Genomic DNA, 22,931 nt, shown 5'->3' with positions numbered 1-22,931 from the left:
TTCCCTCTAAGCTGAGTTAGTGTGCGCTAGCTCACAGTTTTTTAGCCTCCGGCTCACACATTTTTGCCTTAGCTCAGGAAGGAGGGCTCCAGAGCAAACTAATTTATGCAGCAGCCAAATCACTCGCTCACAACTTTAATGCCAGTTGCTCACAAAGTAGCATTTTTGCTCACAAGACTCCACAGCTTAGAGGGAACATTGATCCAGTCTAGCATCCTGTCTCACACAGTGGCTAACTAGTTCGTCCGGAGGGCCAACAACAGGGCGGAGAGGCTGAGGCCTTCCTCTGATGTTGCCTCCTGGCACTGGGATTCAGGGGATTAGTACTTCTGAGTGTGGAGGTTCCCTTTAGTCTTCCATGAGAGCCATCTTGGTGTAGCCAGCGGTTAAGAGCATGGATTCTAATCTGGGAGAACCAGGTTTGATTCTCTGCGCCTCCACGTGCAGCTGCTGGTGTGACCTTGGGTCAGTCACAAGTTGTCTCAGCTGTTCTCTCAAGAGTAGTCCTCGAAAGAGCTCTCTCAGCCCCACCTACCTCACAGAGTGTCTGTTGTGGGGAGGGGAAGGGAAGGAGATTGTAGGCCGCTCTGAAACTCCAAGTGAAGGGCGGGGTATAAATCCAATCTCCTCTTCTTCATGTCTGACTGGATCAACTTTTCGTTCATGTCCAGGTCACCGGAAGCTGCTGAAAGCTCCATCCACTGGCACTGTGTCCTCCTCAGATGACTTTGAAGACAGAGATTTGACGTCAGCCTACGACAATGGTGAGAAGCAACCCCCCCACCCAGAAACCAGCCCTAGCTGGTGAGATGAGGAGTATCTTATCAGTGAGCTAGCTCACAGGTTTTTAGCCTCCAGCTCACACATTTTTGTCTTAGTTCAGGAAGGATGGCTTCAGAGCTAACTAATTTATGCAGTAGCCAAATTGCTTGCTCACAACTTTAATGCCAGTAGCTCACAAAGTAGAATTTTTGCTCACAAGACTCCACAGCTTAGATGGAAGAAGAAGAGATTGGATTTATACACTGCCCTTCACTCAGAATCTCAGAGCGGCTTACAATCTCCTTTCCCTTCCCCTCCCCACAGCAGACATCCCGTGAGGTAGGCGGGGCTGAGAGAGCTCTTTCCAGAATGGTCCTTCAGAGAACAGCTCTGACAGACCTATGGCTTGCCCAAGGTCATCCAGCAGCTGCAGGTGGAGGAGTGGGGAATCAAACCTGGTTTTCCCAGATTAGAGTCCGCACACTTAACCACTACACCAAACTGGCTTAACCACTACACCAAACTGGCTTAACCACTACATCAAACTGGCTTAACCACTACACCAAACTGGCTTAACCACTACACCAAACTGGCATTGCTTTATTAGTCATTACTGGACAGTGGGCACACAGAGAAATTTTGCATGAAAAAGAAATGCATCTTCCTAAGGTCACAAACTACAGATGACATGCTTCTGTTATTCCCAGAAAGGGCCACCAAAAACGTAGATGAAGAGTGCAAATATATTTATATATATATTACCCCCCAGGTCATGTGACTAGGCTAGGACTAGAAGCTCTACCTGGAAGACCCAGGCTTGCTCAGTCTCATCAGATCTTGAAAGTTAATCAGGGTTGGCCCTGGTTAGTATTTGGATGGGAGCCCACCAAGTTAGTTCAGGGATGCTATGTGGAGACGGGCAATGGCAAACCATCTCTGAACGTCTCTTAGGGTTGCCAAGTCGTACCTCGTCCTGAAGTGAGGGACTCCCAGGTTGATCCCGGAGCGCACGCGCGCTGCATCCACATCACCAGGAAGTGACGCGACCACACCGGGCACGCTGGGGGCGGGGCCACGACCATCCGAGGGAAAACCATAGAGTTTTTCCTCTGATGACCTAGCCCCACCCCCAGCGTGCCCGGCGTGGCCGTGTCACTTCCTGGTGACATGCATGTCGGGGTGGAGTTCCCCCCGGGGTCCGATCCGGCAGCGGCGGGGAACAGGCCTCTGGGGCGGGGGTTTCTCCACCCCCCCAGGGGGACTTGGCAAGCCTAACGTCTCTTGTCTTGAAAAGCCTATGGGGTCACTGTAAGCCGGCGGGAACGTGATGAGAAATAGGTTCTACACTGTGAATATATTGCTGTATTTCCAATAAGAAGTCAGCAGTTTCTGTCCCCAGGGGCAAAATTCCTATCATGTGTTCACTTAGGAGTAAGAGGCAGTCCCACTTTCCTCTGCAAATGTCGTTTTATATTTATTTGCTTTCCCTTTTCATGGTCACTTCTATTTCTTGGCTTAATTAATATCCACTCTCGGTGACCATGCCTTCTTAGATCTGTTCTTAGTGCTCATGTGTTGGGGAATGTTAATTCCTGTTTTTCTCTTTGCAGGGAAAGCAATTGATGGTTAATGTTTGTTTTTCATGATCGTAACTGTGCAGTTATGAAATCACAATACATGAAAAATAAAAAGACAAAATCCAATGAGCAATAGGTTAGGCAGCAAGGGGGAAAAACTGTGACTCTGCCTCCCCGCTTTCCCAAACAGGGAGCCAAATGAGTAAAATTTGATTCAGAAATGCAGTTGCCACTGTGAGGGAACAGGAAGTAAGGAGAAGCAACAAGAGAGGAAGTAGCAAAATTTAATGGTACAGCAGCCTCAAAGCGACTATATGTTACTAGTCCACACAGGCTGGCTTAGCGACTTTATTTATTGCCTAATCCCTACGATTGCGGGGCTCTAGGCAGTGTACAAATTTTAAAACCATAAAAACTGTATCCAGCAAATTATCCAGTGGTTAAAGCAAATGGCTAAAATCTCTTGTAATTCTCTCCCATATCTGGTCTGTGGATGCTTCGGGGAAGGGAGTAAGCTCCATAAGGAGTCGAGGATCCAGACAGAGTGCCAGCCATGATGGAAACCATTGCTGTCCTCAATCGAATGCCTGGCGGAACATCTCTGCCTTGCAGGCAATGTTCCCTCTAAGCTGTGGAGTCTTGTGAGCAAAAATTCTACTTTGTGAGCTACTGGCTTTAAAGTTGTGAGCGAGTGATTTGGCCCCTCCATACATCAGTTTGCTCTGGAGCCATCCTTCCTGAGCTGAGACAAAAATGTGTGAGCCAGAGGCTAAAAAACTGTGAGCTAGCTCACACTAACTCAGCTTGGAGGGGACACTGCTTGCAGGCCACGTGGAATTGCATAAGATCCCGCAGGGCCCTGACGTTCTTTGGCAGAGGGTTCCACCAGTTCTAAGCTCAAAGCCATTTCCACAAATCAGGTTTGGAAGAGATGGAGAAAGAACACACAAAAAACACAGGGATGTCACAGATTGGAAGTAGGGTTGCCAGCTCTGGGTTGGGAAATTCCTGGAGATTTGAAGACGGAGCCTGGGAGGACGGGGTTTGGGGAGGGGAGGGACTTCAGTGGGGTATAATGGCATTGGAGTCCACCCACCAAAGCAGCCTTTGTTACCGGGGGAACGGATTTCTGTAGTCTGGAGCTCAGTTGTAATTCTGGGAGATCTTCAGCCCACACCTGGAGGTTGGCAAGCCTAGGAGGGAAATTGGGGAAGACATGATGTGTATTTGAGCTCTAACTTGCCATTCTAGTCCTTCCTGTCTACTTCTGTCTGTTCCCGCTGGTTTCCGCTTACCAATCAATCCGTAGACAAAAATTCTCCATCAGAACGGCCACCCATGTGCCCCATTCCTTTCTCAGATCTCACGGATGCTGCGTCTGAAAACGGCCACTGCCACTATAAGAACATTGTCTTGTCCAGCGCTGCTCAGACCCACCGTCTGCGGAAGCTCCGGGGCCCTTCGAAATGCCGAGAATGCGAGAACTTCATGGTCAGTGGCGCCGAGTGTGAAGAGGTGAGCGGGGACTGTGGTGGTGGGGAGGGAGAAGGGTCTTTCTGCAGCCCGAAAGGTGTGGTGTTCAAGAAAGTTCTCATGCTCAGGACACCATCAGGACCCAAAGACTGGGAGGCCAAAAGATCTGGCTGGAGAAAAAGGAAAAACAAGGTACTCAGAATTGTACTTCTAGGAAGTGGAATTGGGAGGTCATTTTTATTTTTTTCTGTTGATCGAGTCCAGCCTCTAGTCCTTGGTCAGGATTCTTTTGCACATTAAACCATTTGTCCTCCTCACTACACATTCATTCCTGTACTGGCTGACTGAGGCTGATTTCGCACAAGGAGCTGCGCCGCCGTCACGCCTCCCTTTGCCCCATTTCCATTGGTCAATTTCCCACTCGAAGCCGTGCGGCCGCATTTTGACCCGCGGCTTCGCCCGGTTTTCCCTGCAGTTTTGTGATCCTGTTCCCAAGTCTCTGGGTGAGACAGCTACATGAGATAAAGTTTGGGGGGGGGGGAATCATTCATTCATTATTAAATTAGATTTCTTGCCTGCCCTTCCCTTCAAACAGGGCTCAGGATGGCTTACAGCAGAACAAAGCAATAAATAGTACAAGTTAAAAATCAAATTTAAAAATACCTATAACATATCAACAACTAAAACAATGCGCTTTCCAAGGTGGCGAAAGAAAAGATTTCCCAGAGGCCTCCCCTGGGGGGAGGAGTTGTGGGGGGGAGTATGAGGGTGCCAGATTTCACACTGTCCCCTCGTTGAGATCCGTGGCAGAACATCTCTGCCTTACATGCCCTGAAGAAAGAGTAAATCCTGCAGGGCCTGGATATTCTCAAGCAGACAGTTCCACCAGGCAGGGACCAGGGCCAAGGAAGCCCTGGCCCTAGTGGAGGACAGCCGGATCTCTCTCAGGCCGGGGGCCACCAGGAGGTTCTTATTCACGGAGTGTAACGCTCCTCTGGGGACATATGGAGAGAGGCAGTCCTGAAGCTATGTTGGGTCCCTGACCACTAAGGGCCTTAAAGGTCAGAAACCCAGCAGTTGCTGACACTCTCCAATCCTGTCACACCCTGTGTGACAGAGTGCCAGGTGTGCCACACCTATATTCAGAGGAGTGCAAACCTTCAACACTTGTCCACCTCCATCCTCTGCAGGCACCTGCAAAGGGTGCACTCCACTATGTGGCTGCTGGAGAAAAGAGTGACAGCCAGTGGGCGAAAGAGTTCCTGCTGGGCTTTTTCTACAAAAAAAAGCCCTGCCTACTGCTATGTCTTTCTCCGCTGGAGGGAGATTGTGACCTGGTCTTTATGTACGATTGCCAACTCTGGGTCGGGAAAGTCCTGAAGATGTGAATGTGGAGCATGGGGAAGGTGAGGTATAATGCCATAGATCCCACCCTCCAAAGCAGCCATTTTCTCCAGGGGAGACTTTTTAGATTTTTTTAGTCTAGAGATCAGTTGTGATTTCAGGAATTCTCCAGGCCCCACTTGGAAGCTGGCAACCCAGTTCACACAGCCGTACAGTGAGGTGATAATGAGGTAGCAGGAGAAGGCTGGTGTGGTAGAAGGAACCACTCCATCCTGTGTGTGAAAGATTACATTTTTCAGACTCCCTCCATGTTAATAATTCCCTGTTAAGCAGAAAACTAGCACCGCATGCAGAGGTCTGAGCTAGAACTTTCCCCCCTAATGTGCTCTGCTTTCTTTTTCTTATCTTTTTGTTTGCAAGGAATTTTTAATTGAGGAGCATCAAGAACATGACCCCCTGCAGTTTAGTATAGGCCATTCCAACACCTCAGTGGAAGAGAGTCAACAGTAGACAGACTGCCTTGCCTTCAGTTACCGACTTTGTGCATCAGTTTTTTAAAAAAACAAGATTGCAATGCAGTCTCGTTTTGACATTCTGCTTCAAGAGCAAGAATGTTTTAAGAACACCACTGGGAATAATAGCCCTTCCTTTCCTGGTTACATATTAAGAACCTCACATTTGTTTGCATATAACTGGTGGCAACTGGCGGGGGACGGGGCAGCAGGCTTATTTGATGTGCGGTGTCTATGTCACTGGCCACACAATCTGGAAGTGACATCATAACGTCCGGCATGTTGGGGTGACGCTCTGGTATTTGGGCAAAAACTTTGTGGTAAATTTGGCTTCTACCACAGAGGTTTTGCCCAAATACCAGAGCATCGCCCCAATGTCCCAGATATGACGGCGTCACTTCCAGTTCACGTGGGCAGTGATGTAGGCATGTTGCTGCACGCCAGATGTCTCACTGAGATTCAAGTTGGATTACGTCGCATAGGTCAAATACAATCAACAGGATGGGTCAGGTTTATGACTTGGGATTGCAGATATCTGAAAACAGAGCCGACACAAAGCATAAACATAGGATTGCCAGGTTGAGCCTGGCTACTGGCGGGGCGACTTACCAGTGGTGGGGCCCTCATTGGTGATGTAATGACATTGCTGGTGACACACTGACATCACTACCCATACATCAGGAAGTGACGTCAGCTTGTCACCAGGGGATGCTGGGGGCGCGCTAACATCGCTTCCACGCACACAGAGAGTGATGTCCAGGGGTCATTTCCTGCAGGAGCGCACAGAGCAGAGCTCCGGCAGTAAAGAGCCCAGGGGGCGGGCACATGCAACAAGCCCCACGCCCTGCTCCCAGCAACCGTCAGTCAGAGCAAGAAGCAGCCAGGTAAGCTGCAGAGCTCTCCTGGTCCAAAACAGTCCAGTGGCACCTTTAAGACCAAGAGTTATTCAGGTACAAGCTCTCCCTCCTCTGTGAGGACAGATCTACACGTTCCCCCCCCACAATAGCTAGCAATCCAAAACAGTCCAGTGGAGCCTGAGCGGTGGGTGTTGCCTTCTGACACACTTCCGGTGATGTCAGAGGGTGTGGCATATGCAAATAAGTTATGCTAATGAGTTATGCTAATGAGCTCCGGCACCTCTTTTTCTACGAAATGACCCCTGGTGATGTCAATATGCCGGAATGCTGCAGGTGTCCCCCCCCCCTTCTTAGTTTCCCACCATTTCCCTCCCCACCGGCTAGCTGGGCAGCGGCAGGGAAGCACCCACAGGCAATGGGGGATCCCCAACCCCACTGGAGGCCCAGTAAGCCTACACAGGCATTAACACAACATGTTAAGCGATGCAGAAATCACCTAGTAGGATCAATCTTACATAGACAAAACGTACGAAACACAGTCGTGTAGACCACAGTTCCTGTCCTTTTACCAAAGCATCTTTCTGTAACGTTTCATCACAGTACAGCCGTAATTACTTGTGTAACAGTGCTCTCCTGAACAATTCAGTTTTGCATAGTCTGCGGAAAGCCAGGAAGGTGGGAGCCTTCCCGACCTCATCAGCCAGGCCATTCCACAGCAGAGGGGGCCCACAGCAGAGAACAGATGTGTACGGGCAGTTGTTGATTTTGCCCATTGGCAGGGTGGCACCTCCAGAAGATCCTGCTCAGAAGAGCAAAGCTGTCGTAGTGGAGCTTCGCACACTGTTTATTTTTTATCAGACATTTCCATTCCATTGGAGGTCTGTCCATACACGTGGACAGACCTCCAAATGAATGATCTTGTCCAGTTTGACGCTTCATCCCATTCCACGCAGTATACAGAAGTAAACCTGAGTTTGCCACCAAGTGTGTAGGCAACCCTGCACTCAGTCCCTGAGAGGTGACAGGCCTATAGGAAGATTCACAGTCTGAAGGTATGAATACCAAGTATGGAGAAGACTGTGGTAAGAATCACATTAGTAGCTTATTTTGAACACTGTTTCTTCTGCAACTTGGACCCTGATGGGATTTGAAATTGTTTTGTGGGAACTGAAATATCAACATAATATCCAAAACTGAAGATAACCATTGTCCATCTCTGAAGAAGACTATTGAAACGGAAGATTTATCCAGAATCTTTGTCAGCATTTATGGACTTAATATAGTATTTATGAACTTAACTTTCATGGTCTTATGGACTACAAATTGTACTTTTTGAATCTGAATTTTTGTACTCATTTCAGATTATTTATAATGCCTTTGTGATATGATTATACCATTTATGAAAATGTTGGATCTGTATTTCACTGCTTAAGAAGGAATAATACACAAAGATATATTTGTATAATTTTTATTAGCATTATTTACCACAGTCTTCTCTACACTTGGTCAGTCCCTGAGAAGCATACCGATGTGACACTCCTGTTGGTCACATTCTTGGAAATATCTGAGATGGACACCTAAAAATTGAACACATAAAGGGGGTCAAACCATTCTCATAGGACATTTGCAGAAATAATTAACAGGCATTCATATTCTCCCGTCTCTGGTCTCAGCTCCTGCCAACCTAGCAGTTCAAAAGCAAGAAATGCAAGTAGATAAATAGGTACCGCTTCGGCGGGAAGGGAACAGCGTTCCATGCGCCTCAGCGTCTAGTCATGCCAGCCACATGACCACGGAAACGTCTTCGGACAGCGCTGGCTCTTCGGCTTGGAAACGGAGATGAGCACCGCACCCCTAGAGTCGGATTCGACTGGCTTTTGAGCAAGGGAAACCTTTACCTTTACTAGAGGGGACAGGTTGGCCTACCGCCATGCAGCTACTATGCTATTCACTCCGCAAAATACTGAGATATGAGAAACAGAAATGGTGCACCTGCTGTGTTCGTGTGGTGCAGAGGAATGTCTAACACTGTACTTCTTGGTTATTCACAGTGTTCCCTGACCTGTCATAAAAGGTGCTTGGAGAGTCTTCTCATTAAATGTGGCCATCAGAAGTTACCAGCGCGGGTGCCCCTCTTTGGGGTGGACTTCACTCAAGTGCCACGGGACTTCCAGGAGGAGGTGCCATTCATCGTGGTGAAGTGTACCTCTGAGATCGAAGCTCGTGCCCTTGGAGTGCAGGTAACTCATTTCCTCTGTATTCAGATCCCTCACAGCTCTGCTCCTGACCCTCTAAAACTAGCAGCTGTAGGGGAGCTATCCTTAGCACAGCTGCCAAAAGTGACCACGAGCCCCTGGATGAAGACTCAGTCTGCCCCCCCCCCGTGATCCTGATCCAAACCAAGGTCACAGAAACTTCATGTCACGATAAATCTTTAGTGAGTAAATCAGTAAGATGTCTATTTCAGTTTACCCTTGTACCTTTACCTATCACAAAAGCAGGGACAAAATGGATCATGTAGTGGTTCTAGGTGAGAAATACTGGGGTTGATTTTGCCGACATATCTTTTATTAAATTACATCATTTGCCTTCCACAGCATTTACAAAGTAATATTCAGGGCTATTTTGGGGCAGGAACGCACAGGAACGGAGTTCCGGCTGGCTCCCAAGTTGGCTACGCCCAGCAGGAACTCATTAGCATAATAGGCCACACCCAACAGCAGAAAATCATTAGGATTGGCTACATTAGGGGTGTGTGGCCTAACATGCAAAGGAGTTCCTGCTTCAAAAAGGCCCTGGGTTTTGACAACAAACAAGGTAAACAGAATAACAAGCAAAAGGTGGGTGTGGCTGGATGACCACACTTCTGGTAATGTGGGTGCGGCCTAATGTGCTAATGAGCCGTGCTGTCAGGGGTGTGGCCCAATATGGTAATGAGTTCCTGCTGTTGGGTGTGGCCTATTATGCTAATGAGTTCCTGATGGGCTTTTTCTACAAAAAGAGCCCATGTAATATTAGATGTCCCACCGATACAATAATGAAAAACAACCCAATGCATGAACGTCCAGTCCCTCTCTGCCCTGCCACTATCACATCACTGCTGGGTCAGAGAGATTATCTTTCAGATTCTGACATCACCCTTTTCCATAATCAAGTTGCGCCCTTACTCAGCTATCCTTTGTCTCCTCGATGCAGGGGCTTTATCGAATCAGCGGGGCCAAAGCACGGATGGAGAAGCTGTGCCAGGCCTTTGAAAATGGCCGGAGTTTGGTGGAGCTTTCAGATCATCCGCCTCACGACGTCGCTGGAGTCCTCAAACATTTCCTTAAGGCGGTAAGGTGCAGACACAGAGACATCCTTAGTGCCCCGTTTCCTTAATATTGAAAGCAGCTCCCCCTATGGCTCAGTCTTTAGCGGACAGTGTGAGTCCTTTCAACAACAAATCCCCAAATCTTTGTTTGGGAGAGAGGTATCTTCTCTGAGAAGATAGAAGTCGGTCATAGAGTCCCAGTTAAGAGAGCTCACAGCTAATTCCTCAGTGGCAGTGCGAGCCCAGCTTCCTAATTTGAATGTCTGACATACATACCAACGAAGCAAATGCTGGTTTTAAAAGTGCCACCTATGCTATTGTACATTTATATTTATATGCCCATCCTGGGAGCTGCGGTGGCTCAAGTGGTTAAGACGCTGAACTGCAGGCTGTGGAAGGTCGGTAGTTCAGCAGTTCAAGACCCGGGTTGCCGCATGACGGAGTGAGCTCCCATCTCTAGTTCCAGCTTCTGCCAACCTAGCAGTTCAAAAGCAAGAAATTGCAAGTAGATAAATAGGTACCGCTTCTGTGGGAAGGTAACAGCGTGGTGTTTAGTCGTGCCGGCCACATGACCACGGAAACGTCTTCGGACAGCGCTGGCTCTTCGGCTTTGAAATGGGGATGAGCACCGCAACCCTAGAGCCGGACTCGACCGGCTTTCAAGCGAGAGGAACCTTTACCTTTTTATGCCCCTCCTCCGCCTTATTAATAAGCACAGATCTTTTTACCCCGCAGCTGTCCAGTCCTGTGCTTCCGTACAAGCTCTACGACGATTTCATGGCCCTCGCAAAGAATTTGCCGAGACCTGAAGACGGAGCAGGAGATGAGTCTGAGACACTGGCAGATGCCATCAAGAGCACAAAGGACATTCTGAGCAAATTGCCAGCCACGAATTATAACACCTTACGGCACCTCATTGCTCACCTGTACAGGTAACAGGGGAGCTAGCACTGGATCGTCTAGGGCATAGGGTTTTCCAGTTGCCAGGGCTGGTTACAGGTTTTTGTGAGTTCTGGGCAAAAATCTGTAACCAGGCCCCCTTTTCTCTTTGGTACAGCCCCTTTCTCCTCTAGCTACATCCCTTCTAATTGGCTTCTCCCCTATGACTCTACCTTTTCTTCTTTAACCACTCCCTTTTCCATTTCAGTTTGGTTACTTTGGTAAAGAGAAATTATAACAGAATTTCACCGTCTTGATTGCCTTTTATTATCTTGTATAAAACTATATGGAGCTGCAGTGGCTCAAGTGGTTAAGACGCTGAACTGCAGGCTGTGGAAGGTCGGTAGTTCAGCAGTTCGAGACCCGAGTTGCCGCATGAGGGAGTGAGGTCCCGTCTCTAGTTCCAGCTCCTGCCAACCTAGCAGTTCAAAAGCAAGAGATTGCAAGTAGATAAATAGGTACCACTTCGGTGGGAAGGTAACAGCGTTCCGTGCGCCTCGGTGTTTAGTCATGCCGGCCACATGACCACGGAAACGTCTTCAGACAGCGCTGGCTCTTTGGCTTTGAAACGGAGATGAGCACCGCAACCCTAGAGTCAGATTCGACTGGCTTTCGAGCAAGGGAACCTTTACCTTTATATAAAACTATATCACTTAAATGTAACATTGATATAACAAATATATTTCTTTTTCCATAACAATATTCCTCTAAACATGAATTGTGTATGAAGTTTGCAAATGAAAACTAACTAACTGAAAGCCAGATTCTCTGCGTATCCAAGCAAAAGGGTGCATGTAGAGATGTGAAGGTCTGGAGGTTTTCTAGAAAGTTACTTCTCTAGGTGCACGTAGAAGAAGAGAGTGGTAGTGGTGAAAAGTTAGACACCTTGTCCCTCTGCTCCAAATCATTCCCTCCTAAAGCTGCTTTCTTGCTAGAAGATGCCCCTTTGAGATTTTTCTTGCATGTTGCCTGTAGTTCTGCCCTAAGAATATCTATTCTAGGGCTTTTCCACATTCTCATAAGAACATAAGAGAAGCCAATGTTGGATCAGGCCAATGGCCCATCCAGTCCAACACTCTGTCATACAGTGGCCAAAAAAATAGGTGCCATCAGGAGGTGCCAGGTGCCATCAGGAGATCCAGCAGTGCCCCCCTAGCACCAAGAAGACAGAGCATCACTTGCCCCAGAGCCCCTATCTATACCTTGTGGCTAATAGCCACTGAAGGACCTCTGCTCCATATGCTTATCTAATTCCCTTTTGAAGCCGTCCATGCTTGTAGCTGCCACCACCCCCTCTGGCAATGAATTCCATGTGATAATCACTCTTTGGGTGAAGAAGTACTTCCTTTTATCTGTTCTAACCCGACTGCTCAGCAATTTCATTGAGTGCCCATTCTCTCATTTTCCTCACTTGTTTGTTCTTGTTGCTTTGAGTGGGTTTTTTTTCCCTGTTCTGCATGTGTTTTTCTCCCCCTAGTGGCCAATTCTATATTACATTTATTTATGTGTGGCATAAAAACCCAGGGAGATACGCTGGACATACAGTGAAGTAATACCGAATTGACCACTAGATGGAGCAAAACACATGCAGAACACACACACACACACCAAAGTCACAGGAATACACAAGCGAGGAAAATGAGAATGCAGAAAAGTCCCTATCAGAGCAAGAAGAAATGGCTGCCCAAAAGTAGTCATTTCTATAGTCAACCAGGCATGGATTTTTTTAAAAAAAATGTGAGTGGTGTGATTGGGTCCCTGCCCTGGATTGGCCAGGTAAACCCAGTCTTGTCAGAAGCTAACCAGGGTCAGCTCAGGTTAGTACTTGGATGGGAGACCACCAAGGAAGTCCACGGTCGCTACCCGGAGGCAGGCAATGCCAAACCACCTCTTTTCACCTCTTGCCTTGAAAACCATAAGTAAGTTGTGACTTGACGGCACTTTACACCACCCACTTCCCCCCCGGATAGCATATCCATTGAGATTGCTGTGTGGAATTTGGTTATCACAGCCCCTACTGGACAGCTCCTGTGACTAATGGCCAGCAGTTCATCACTACCCTCCCATGCCCGTGTACCATGGGCTTGTTTTTTACGACTGTATGAATGCTGACTCCATGGAATTACAAGATGATAATGCTTGCCAACTGCATACAAAATGCAACACCGAACACCATACTGTTATTTCTGAAATATTGTTCAATCTGAGTACAAACATAAAAAGTCCTATTCTTTCTCCAAGGGTGGCTGAGAGATATGAGGAGAACAAGATGTCTGCCAACAACCTGGGGATCATCTTTGGCCCTACACTAATCCACCCTCCCACTTGCAATGATGTGTCCATGCTGTGCCTCGTGGAGTCAGGGTATCAGTCCCAGCTGGTTGAGTTTCTCATCCTAAACTATGAAAAGGTTTTTGGGATGGATGACCTCCCTACGACGGCATTCTGCGAGCGTGAAAACTCCTTGCGAGAAGGAACTTCCAGTGAAGGTCTTCCAAGCAACACAAGAGAAATGGATGAGTCTTTAGAGGTAGGAAGCAAGGAGGGGGTTCCTCAAAGGGCTACTTCCCAGATTTCCTTATCTTCACCCACATGTTCCTGTAGTTTGCTGCGTTTCGAATGATGGTCTTTAGATAGGGGGAAATTGGTTTGTTGGAAATTTATGAAGAACAGATTCAGTGGGAGCTATCTGGTTTGAATGAAACATGGGTGTCTTGCAGGACAGCATGATGGTACTCAGGTCATTCAGAAGATGAGTACATCATGTTCTTTGCAGCCGGGGTGCAGTGGGGGAGGTTTACAGCTCTGTGGTAGATCAAATGCTTCACGTACATGGGATCCTGAATTTAATCCCTTTAACCTCTGGTTAAAGGCCCTCAGGTAGAGATCTGGAAAGACGTGGCGTGCCCGTCAAGGCTGACAGAACTGTTATGTTAAGGCTGCTCAGCAAGAGAGCCGAACTGAAGCAAGACAGACTGCAGAGTCAGAGTTAACTTCTAGAGCAGTGGTGTCGAACTCCTTTGTTACGAGGGCCAGATCGGACATAAATGTCACTTTGTCAGGCCGGGCCATGTGTTCCATAAAACATAATGTAGGGTACCGGAGATATAAACTGTATAAAGGACAGTAGCTGGTAAGCTCCGAGTTGATGTATCCTCACTTCAAGGCCCCATGGGCTGAGAGTGGGGTCCAAAGGAAAACCCATATGGGCGGACTGGAGAGCCAGCGGTGCAGCACTGGGCAGGCGCCCTCACATTGCTTGACTGCTGCAAACAAGGGTTGTTCTGCCATGCTGAAGCCACAGAGTGGCTCCGCCCATTCCCCCCCCAGCAGCCTCCTCTTCCCTCCCTTGCACTGGTTGCTCACGGGCCGCATAAGAGCCCTGGACAGGCCGGTTCTGGCCCCCGGGCCTTATGTTTGACACCCCTGTTCTAGAGCTTTTGGGGCTCCACCATTGAGACAGCAGCCTGAAGAAGTCAGAAGAAACGGATGGTAACCTAGGCGATCCGTAGTTGCTTCGTTTGTGGCTGTGTTTAGAGACAAAGAGGGAGTGGTTCATAACGTCTGTGAAAAAGGACTGTAAAATAAAATACTAAGTCATTGTAAGGACACTATTTGTTGTCTAATACTTTATTTGTACAGAGGGGGGTTTTTTTGGTGGCTTGCATACTTGCATACACTGTACATCCATCGGTGGTTGATTTTCATACCTGGATATCGGCAAGCCTACTAAGCATTGCAAAGGGTAGTATAAACGGTTGGAGCGAAATCGGGAAAACGTTGAGAGGGAAAATATTTGCACAGGGAAACAAGGGAAATCTGAAGACAGGTGGTGCGGTTGTCACACCATTCTAAGCTCACATACTTCAGTGCACTTAGACGGGTGGAACTCTGCTTAAGATCGTACCATTTGGACTGCCTTTCTGCAGCCGTGGAGACTATAAATATTTTTAAATGTGGCACTTGGATTTTTTTTTAAATGAAAGGCTGTAATTACATCTCCCCTGCACACACGCACAAAGATTCTTCCTGTTCCACCTCCCGTGGGTTTTGTTTGCTTTGCTGGCATCGTCTTCTTGCAGCAGCAGTTGCCGCTTTTACAAAGTTGTACAGGGAGTTCAGTGCAGACCAGCTCACCTCTGTGGCTTTTCCCAGCAGAAACCCCCCTCTGAGCTGTATCTGAATGAGGATGGTGATGTAGCTGAGAACGGTTCCTCCACCAGTGCCAGCAACGAGCCGTGTACAGAGCAAACCCACTCAACTGTGAGCAGAGACAGCGTAGGTAAAGTTCTCTTCTCTACAGGTCCAAAATATCCACAACAAGCACGCCACACAGTCTGATGCACCCCAGTTTCCCTTGCAATGGTCCCAAGAAGACACATCGCAACTCTTAGATCTTGCAGAACTGCACAGAATCAGACAGATGCATTGCATGATCATAGAATCATAGAATTTTAGAGTTGGAAGGGACTTTGAAGGTTATCTAGTCCAACCCCTTGCACTCTGCAGGAGCATAGCCGAAAGATAGCCCTACAACATACCCGAGAGATGGTCATCCAGCCTCCACTTGAAAACGTCCAGCGAAGGAGCATCCACCACCTCCCGAGGCAGTCTGTTCCACTGCTCAACCACTCTTACAGTTAGGAAGTTTCTCCTGATATTTAGCCGGTATCGACTCCCTTGTAATTTCCACCCATTAGATCTAGTCTTGCAATCCGGAGCAAGAGAGAATAGATCTGCTTCATCTTCTACATGACAGCCCTTCAAATATCTGTAGACTGCAATCACGTCCCCCTCTAAGCCTTCTCTTTCCCAGGCTAAACATGATCTTCCATAATATTGCAAGGAATTCTGGGATATCTGTGCTGCTTCATTGGCACTCCCTAGAAAACACAGGTGCCTCAATATAGCTGACCAAGTTGGATACTTGGGCTCGTTGGAGCAGCCCTGCATATTGTATTGTGATACATTGAAAGAAAAGCAGTTAGCTGAAAAGGAGGAATGCTTTATGACCTTAGTATAATTCGTTTCACAGCTGTCTCTTTGTTCCACTACCTGCAGTAGTTCTAGCTTGTAACTAGGGGGCAGGGAACTCCAGCATCCGGATTCCATCCCCATCAGTGGAGCAGCTCTCTTATGCCGGGCTCTTTTTGTAGAAAAAGCCCAGCAGGAACTCATTAGCATAATAGGCCACACCCAACAACAGAAACTCATTAGCATATTAGGCCACACCCTGACATCACCGCTCATTAACACATTAGGCCACACCCCCATGTTACCAGACGTGTGCTCATCCAGCCACACCCACCTTTCGCTTCTTATTCTGTTTACCTTGTTTGTGGTCAAAACCCAGGGCTTTTTTTGTAGCAGGAACTCCTTTGCATGTTAGGCCACACACCCCTAATGTAGCCAATCCTAATGAGTTTCTGCTGTTGGGTGTGGCCTATTATGCTAATGAGTTCCGGCTGGGCATGGCCAACTCAGGAGCCAGCCGGAACTCCGTTCCTGTGCGTTCCTGCCCAAAAATAGCCCTGCTCTTATGTAACCATGAAATGTCTTGGCATTTCAAATCCATTCATGAGATGTTCGGCACCCCACTCTTCAGCCATTATTTGTTTGTGTGTGAGTGTAGGTGTATGTAGGATCTTAACTCATCATTTCTCTTTGCATTCTCTGTTCTACAAACCAGCCTCAACAAGACCAAGATAACCAAGAGAACAGTGTAAAACCAGAGAGTCACAGCTAGAATCACAACCTAACAAAAGAACCGAAATGCTGCTAGTAAGTGCTATAGATGTATTCAGAGCAAAATCACAACATGCATTTAAGTATCAGTACAAAAAGTAAAAAATTGGTACAAAAAGTCAATCCGATCCAGGTGAGTAATAAGTCGTTATAAGTCGTCGACGAAATTCTCCAGAGTACACTTCCGTTTCGTAAGTACTTCCTCCGAACTCCTTCAAGTAAAGAGGCAGCTTCCATTCACTTATTCATCGTAGAATATACAGAAATACTTTTTCACCAAGGTTCTTCTTATCTTTCACACAAATATCTTCAGCATGTTGCCCATTGTGAAGATATTTGCGTGACAGATAAGGAGAACCTTGGCGAAAGGTGTTTCTGTATATTCTATGATGAATAAGTGAACAGAAGTCGTATCTTTACTTGAAGGAGTTCGGAGGAAGTACTTACGAAATGGAAGTGTACTCTGGAGAATTTCGTCAACGACTTATAACGACTTATTACTCACCTGGATCAGATTGACTTTTTGTACCTATTTTGTACTTTTTGTACTGATACTTAAATGCATTTTGTGATTTTGCTCTGAATACATTTCTAGCACTTACTAGCAGCATTTCGGTTCTTTTGTCAACAATAACCAAGGCATTTGCCTGGCAGCAAACATCCAAGGTGTGCTCACACTGGCAATTTGCTGCTGGAATTACCAGTTGAAGCACCTCAGTCACAGTGTAGATTAATATCATTTCAGTTGGAGTTCACAGTGACAGATCAAGCACTAGCTCCAACTAATGTTTCCTCTAAGCTGCAGAGTCTCGCAAAGCCAAAATTCTACTTTGCCAGCCAAAAGACCTATGAAGATGAAAGTTGTGAGCAAGCCTACATTTGAAGGAAGGAAGGAAAAGGAAAATAGATGGGGAAAGAGGAATGAAAGAAAAAGGAGGGAGGGAGGGAGGGGAGAGATGGAAAGAAAGCAAATAGATGGGGAGAGGCCAAGCTCAAGATCATTCATACTATGATATTCCCCACGACTAAGTATGGATGTGAAAGCTGAACAGTAAAGAAAGCTGACAGGAAGAAAGTAAATTGATTTGAAATGTGGCGTTGGCCGAGAGTTTTATGGATACCATGGACCACCAAAAAACAAATAAGTGGGTTCTAGATCAAGTCAAACCCGAATTCTCCCTAGAAGCTAAAATGACTCAACTTAGGCTATCCTGCTTTGGTGTCATTATCAGTAGATGGAAAGACAATAAAGCTAGGGAAAGTTAAAGACAGCAGGGGAAGAGGAAGACTCAACAGGAGGTGGAAGCCACGGCCTTCAGTTTGCAAGACCCAAGCAAGGCTGTTAATGATAGGACATTTTGGAGGTCATTAATTCCTAGTGCTGCAGCCCTGACCTGGGTAGCCTAGGCAAGCCCAATCTTGTCAGGTCTCAGAAGCTAAGCAGGGTCGACTCTGGCAAGTACTTGGATGGGAGGCCTCCTTGAAGTACCAGAGGTGGGAGGCGGGGGCAGGCTTTACTCAGCCACCTCTCTGAATATCCCCCAGGCCCCCAGTAGGGGTCAGTCACCAGAGGTCGCCCATGACTTCCAGGTGCACCTGCACATATAAAAAACAATTTTTTAAAATTAATTCATAGCATTGCCATAAGTTAGAAGGGACTTGACAGCACATAACCCACACTCGACTGTTAAACTGGAAGGAAAGCAATACACATTGGCGGTGTAGATATGTCCGCAGAGAGCGGCATTCATCCTTTCCAGACCTAATAATGGGATCCAATAAGACAGGAAAGTCTGCGACATCACAGTCATGTGACCGAAAGAGGGCAAGGGACTTCACCAATGTCAAGGCAAGGACCACGGGCAGCAAACCAAAAGAGCTGGGGGACAAGACAAGTCACATTAGAGTGTGGCAGTAGTGGGGGACAAGCCAAAGGTCAGAGCGTTGCCCAACATCTTCAGTGTTCAATTTAGACCACCATCTTCTGTGTTCAATTGTCTTGCCACTGGAGATGTTACGGTCAACAGGTCTTGTACTGTTGCCCTCTCTGATGTCTCTTTCTCTCACTTAGAGCTGAGCTGCACAGATGACGACACGGAGGACTCTTCGCTCGACCAGGACGCTGTCATCGGCACACAGTCCAGAACCCGTTTCAGCCGGACGCCCGTGAAATATTCCCGCGCCTTCATCCCCAAAGTTTCCAGTCTGCCCCTGCTAGCTGCAGCCCTGTCTGGCTCAGATGTGATAAGCAGCCTCCTGGAGACGGGTTTGAGCAGCCGCAGCTCCTCTCCGGACACCCGTGGGCGGCGCAAGCGCTTTGAGATCACTCCGGAGACTGCCAGGATCGTTGCCAAGCTCCAGCCTCAAAACGGAAACCAAGACTGCTGTCAAACCGAGGAAGCGACACCACTGTAGGAAAAGGACGCAACGAAGAACTCCAAGGAGTTTCTTTTTGAGGCACGGCAAGCTGGCTAGAATGCCAGAGAACCAGTTCTTGGAGAGGGTGATCCCTGCAGAGGTGGACTACCTCCGTGTCCCCAAGGGTAGTCTTGAAAGTTGGAGAAGAAACTGCCCTGGCTGTTTCTCCCATACCCGGTTCCCGCTGGAGAGTTAACTGCCACCACCTGTTTTCAATGTAATGTGTATAAGTTCCCCCAAAAGGAAGGGGAGGATCCGGAATTCAAACTGGTGGCTAAAAACCTAGCGGTACAAGCCAAGCCCTGAAGGGAGAGGGTGTTGATCCTAGAACTCTACTTCTATGGTATTGAAGGAAGAACTTAATTCGCTTGGGGGTGCTCAGGAGGATGTCGAGCCGGGGAAGGGACAGTGGCAAAGTCCTTGGAGTAGCAGGGCACTGCTTTGGGTACCAGGGGAACTGCAACCCTGGCATAACTGTTTGGAGATGCAACTCCCTTGAGGATTGTTGGGCAGTGGTGCCAGTAAGAGCCCGGATGACTGTGGGGTGGGTTTTCAAATTGGGCCGAATGTGTTTGGAAAAGGTGATATAGATATGCTGTGCTGAGAATACATAGCGGGGGACGGCGATAGACTGGCTGAATCTACTCTGCACTTTTTTTAAAAAAAAAATCTGCATGTGGAAAGGTGAATTCTGTGATCTGTATAAATTATACAAAGCTGCATTTATCCTATTTTGCATAATTTATTCTGCTTTTATCACGGTGCATAAATTATTCTAAACCTGATGTTCACAGGGAAGGAGGCACTGAAATGTCCTCTCTGGAAATCCTCTTTAGCCATCCGGTCTGGCTCCGGAGATTTCAGCAGATCCCGCCTGCACCCTTTCAAATACGTTTTTGTAACCCTAAGGACCAGAAACTTCCATTTTAAAGCAAAACAAAATCAAAAACCGAGATCAGGAAACTATGTTCTATATCCAGTATCGTAGTCTATATTTATGTGAAAGGCTACTCTGGGGAATCAGGTGTGCTGTGCCAAAGATTTTGAACAAAGGGGCTACATTTGTTATATCTGGCAGAGTCAAAGGACTTTCCGGGTTTCTCGTTTTCCTCCCTTGATGTGTTCTTGTCCTTTCACTTTTTTCCCTGCTTGGCATGTGTTTTGCTCCCTCTAGTGGTCGATTTGATGTTACAATGCTTTATGTCCACGTTATCTCCCTGCAGATTTAAACTGCAGGTTTTTATGCTGGACATAAAGCAGTGTCATATCGAATTGACCACTAGAGGGAGCAAAAGACCTGCAGAACGGGGGGGGGGCGGAATGGAAGCAACGGGACCACACAAGAGAGGAAAGTGAGAGCGTGGAAAAGCCCGAAGTGAAGCAGGGCCCTTGGTTGTCAGGATGTCTGACTCCAAGGAAGGATGAGAGGTTGGTTGAGATGCTGGCATGTTATAGATTTTTTTTTTTTTAAGTCTCTGTGTGTAACTATTGCTGGTGTACTTATGATAAGTTTCCCTTGAAGACATTACATTCATGCTAAAAACTGCACGTACATGTCTACGGCAGCCGATGCAACCGGTACGCGCATGGGACTCCTTCCACCTTTCCCCCGCCCCGGGGCCTGTAACTCCTTCCTCCTCACCTGTTGTGTGTCATAGGGTTGCCAGCTCCTGGTTGGGAAATTTCTGGAGATTTGGGGGTGGAGCCTGGCCTCAAGGGGGTATAATGCCATAGAGTCCACCCTCTAAAGCAGCCATTTTCTGCAGGGGAATGTATCTCTGTCATCTGTTCTGGGAGTTCTCCCTGCCCCTCCTGGAGGTTGGCAGCCCAGGCTGTGAGGCAGACTTGGAGTCTGGCTGACCCCAGCTGGAGAGGGCGGGATGGAGATAGGGTTGCCAGCCTCCAGGCTATTCCATAGCCAGGCAGTCTATGTCCAGTTGTCTTACAAAGGAATTTCAAAGGGAGATTAGAAAGAGATACAGCTGAATTGCAACTGGACTGAACTGAGATCTAGGTTTCCTGTCTCATTACCAATGCTAATTTCTCCCTGCCTACTACCCCCCCCCCGCATATCTCACCAAATCCAATCATGCCTGCTATTGTCAATCACCTGCTATTGTCATTTGGCATCTGAAATCACTCTACTCTGTAGTTGCAAGGACAAATGGACTCACATTCTAGCTGTATCTGAAGAAGTGAGCAGCGACTCACAAGAGCTCACACCCTGCCACAAATTGTGTTAGGCCGTGGTCAGAAGCAGTGTTCCCTCTAAGCTGAGTTAGTGTGAGCTAGCTCACAGTTTTTTAGCCTCTGGCTCACACATTTTTGTCTTAGCTCAGGAAGGATGGCTCCAGAGCAAACTAATTTATGCAGTAGCCAAATCGCCCGATCACAACTTTAATTCCAGTAGCTCACAAAGTAGAATTTTTGCTCACAAGACTCCACAGCTTAGAGGGAACATTGGTCACAAGTGCCACTTAGTGTGGTCAGGACACGCTTCTGATTTCATCTGGTGTTTTTTGACCTGGAGAGGTTTGATCAGACATCCCATCATAATCCGCTTTGCTGTAGGCTCACCCTGTCATTGATCAATCGGACGGAACAGTTGGGCATGCTTTTTTTTTGCTGTCCTTTGTGCATGCACATAACTGCATTTTCAAACTGCTGCGCAGTGATCTCTGTATGTAGGGTTTGTTGTGCGTGCACTTTATGGCGTCCTTGACTACTAGGGTGTAGTGTCCGCGGACCGCCACCGGAGGTCAGCGCATATGCCCTAGCTTCAGTCCGAACAACAATAGGGACTAGGATCCTAGTCCCTCCTCTGGGGAACCAATGGGATCCGTGGCGGGAGATTTGAACCCACCAATGGTGACCAGGGGCGGTCCCCAGGTGTGTATATAGTTGGCCTGCCGGCCGTTTATCTCTTGTCTTTGTTGTGTGCTATTAAAGCGTGCTATGCACCACGTCGTTGTCTGTTGTTCATCCATGCGGCTACCCACTACATAACAGTGGCGACGAGGATGGGATCCAGCCGCAACTAAGCCAGGCCGTCGCGAGGGACTAGGAGGACGCGAAGCAGCCGATCCGATGAGCGATCCAGCGAGCAACGGAACCGCTCCTCCCGTACCCCCTCCGACGCGCACAATGGCGACCGCACCGGGGCTTGGGCTGCTGCAGCCCTTCGACATAGCCCGCCCGCAGGACTGGCCCTCCTGGGTACAAGGGGCCAAGTCCGCGCTGGAATTTTTTGATGTGACCGACGAGGGCAAGAAGCGGGGGTTCCTCCTGGCCTCCTGCGGCACCGCCGTGGTGTCCCTGGCCAGACGACTACTCTCCCCCACGGACCTTGGCGACTGCACGTTCGAGCGGATCATCGATGCGGTGCAACAACACTTCGCACCCAAGCCCACCGAGCTGGCCTGCAGGGTAACGTTTTACACCCGCCATCAACAGGCCAAGGAGACCGCCGCGGAGTTCCTCGCAGAGCTGCGACAACTCTCGGCGGATTGCAACTTCGGAGAGCACCTGGAGGATGCCCTCCGCGACCACTTCGTCGTGGGCCTGCGAGAGATGAAGCTGAGGCGGAAGCTGATGGAGAGAGAGAAAGTCACCACAGCAGAAGCCCTCGCAGCGGCAGTCGCGTGGGAGCGGTCGCACATCACCCCCACCGCAGCCCTCCAAGTCGAGTCAGATGACCCGGAGGAACAGGACGTCCACCGGGCCTACGGAGGGGCCCGGCAGCGCACCCAAGCTCCCCAGCGAGCCCCAGCGCCGACCGCTAGCGCCGACCGCCAGCGTCCCAGCGCGTCGTGTGCCAGCTGCGGAGATGCGCACGACCGAAGGACTTGCCGCTTCCGCAACGTGGTCTGCCGCAGCTGTGGCCGCTCGGGCCACATCGCAAAGGTTTGCCGGTCCAAGCCATCGGGACGACCCCAACCAAACCGCCAGAGAGCAGAGGCCCACTTCGAGGAGGATGCCAGCGCGGAGGACATCT

At 48.4% G+C, this 22,931-nt stretch overlaps 1 protein-coding gene across 3 annotated transcripts in view; it reads left to right on the top strand.

Moving 5' to 3' along the window:
- Window positions 1-19,652, top strand: part of GMIP (GEM interacting protein) — a 118,761-nt gene extending 99,109 nt beyond the window's left edge. Inside the window, exons 15-22 of one of the 3 annotated variants that reach the window (XM_015427758.1) lie at window positions 672-764; window positions 3,700-3,854; window positions 8,577-8,765; window positions 9,721-9,858; window positions 10,571-10,767; window positions 13,016-13,304; window positions 14,933-15,056; window positions 18,591-19,652. In XM_015427758.1, coding sequence (XP_015283244.1) covers window positions 672-764; window positions 3,700-3,854; window positions 8,577-8,765; window positions 9,721-9,858; window positions 10,571-10,767; window positions 13,016-13,304; window positions 14,933-15,056; window positions 18,591-18,934 — 1,529 coding nt within the window. In that variant the 3' untranslated portion in view covers window positions 18,935-19,652. The remainder of the gene's footprint in view (window positions 1-671; window positions 765-3,699; window positions 3,855-8,576; window positions 8,766-9,720; window positions 9,859-10,570; window positions 10,768-13,015; window positions 13,305-14,932; window positions 15,057-18,590) is intronic. The other 2 variants (XM_015427760.1, XM_015427759.1) reach the window with 2 other exon arrangements.
- The last annotated feature ends 3,279 nt before the right edge of the window (window positions 19,653-22,931 follow it).

Source organism: Gekko japonicus, unplaced genomic scaffold (genome assembly GCF_001447785.1).
Source record: "Gekko japonicus isolate JY-2015 unplaced genomic scaffold, Gekko_japonicus_V1.1 scaffold474, whole genome shotgun sequence".
NCBI classification, from domain to species: domain Eukaryota; kingdom Metazoa; phylum Chordata; class Lepidosauria; order Squamata; family Gekkonidae; genus Gekko; species Gekko japonicus.
This window is presented reverse-complemented; position numbering and strand designations above follow the sequence as displayed.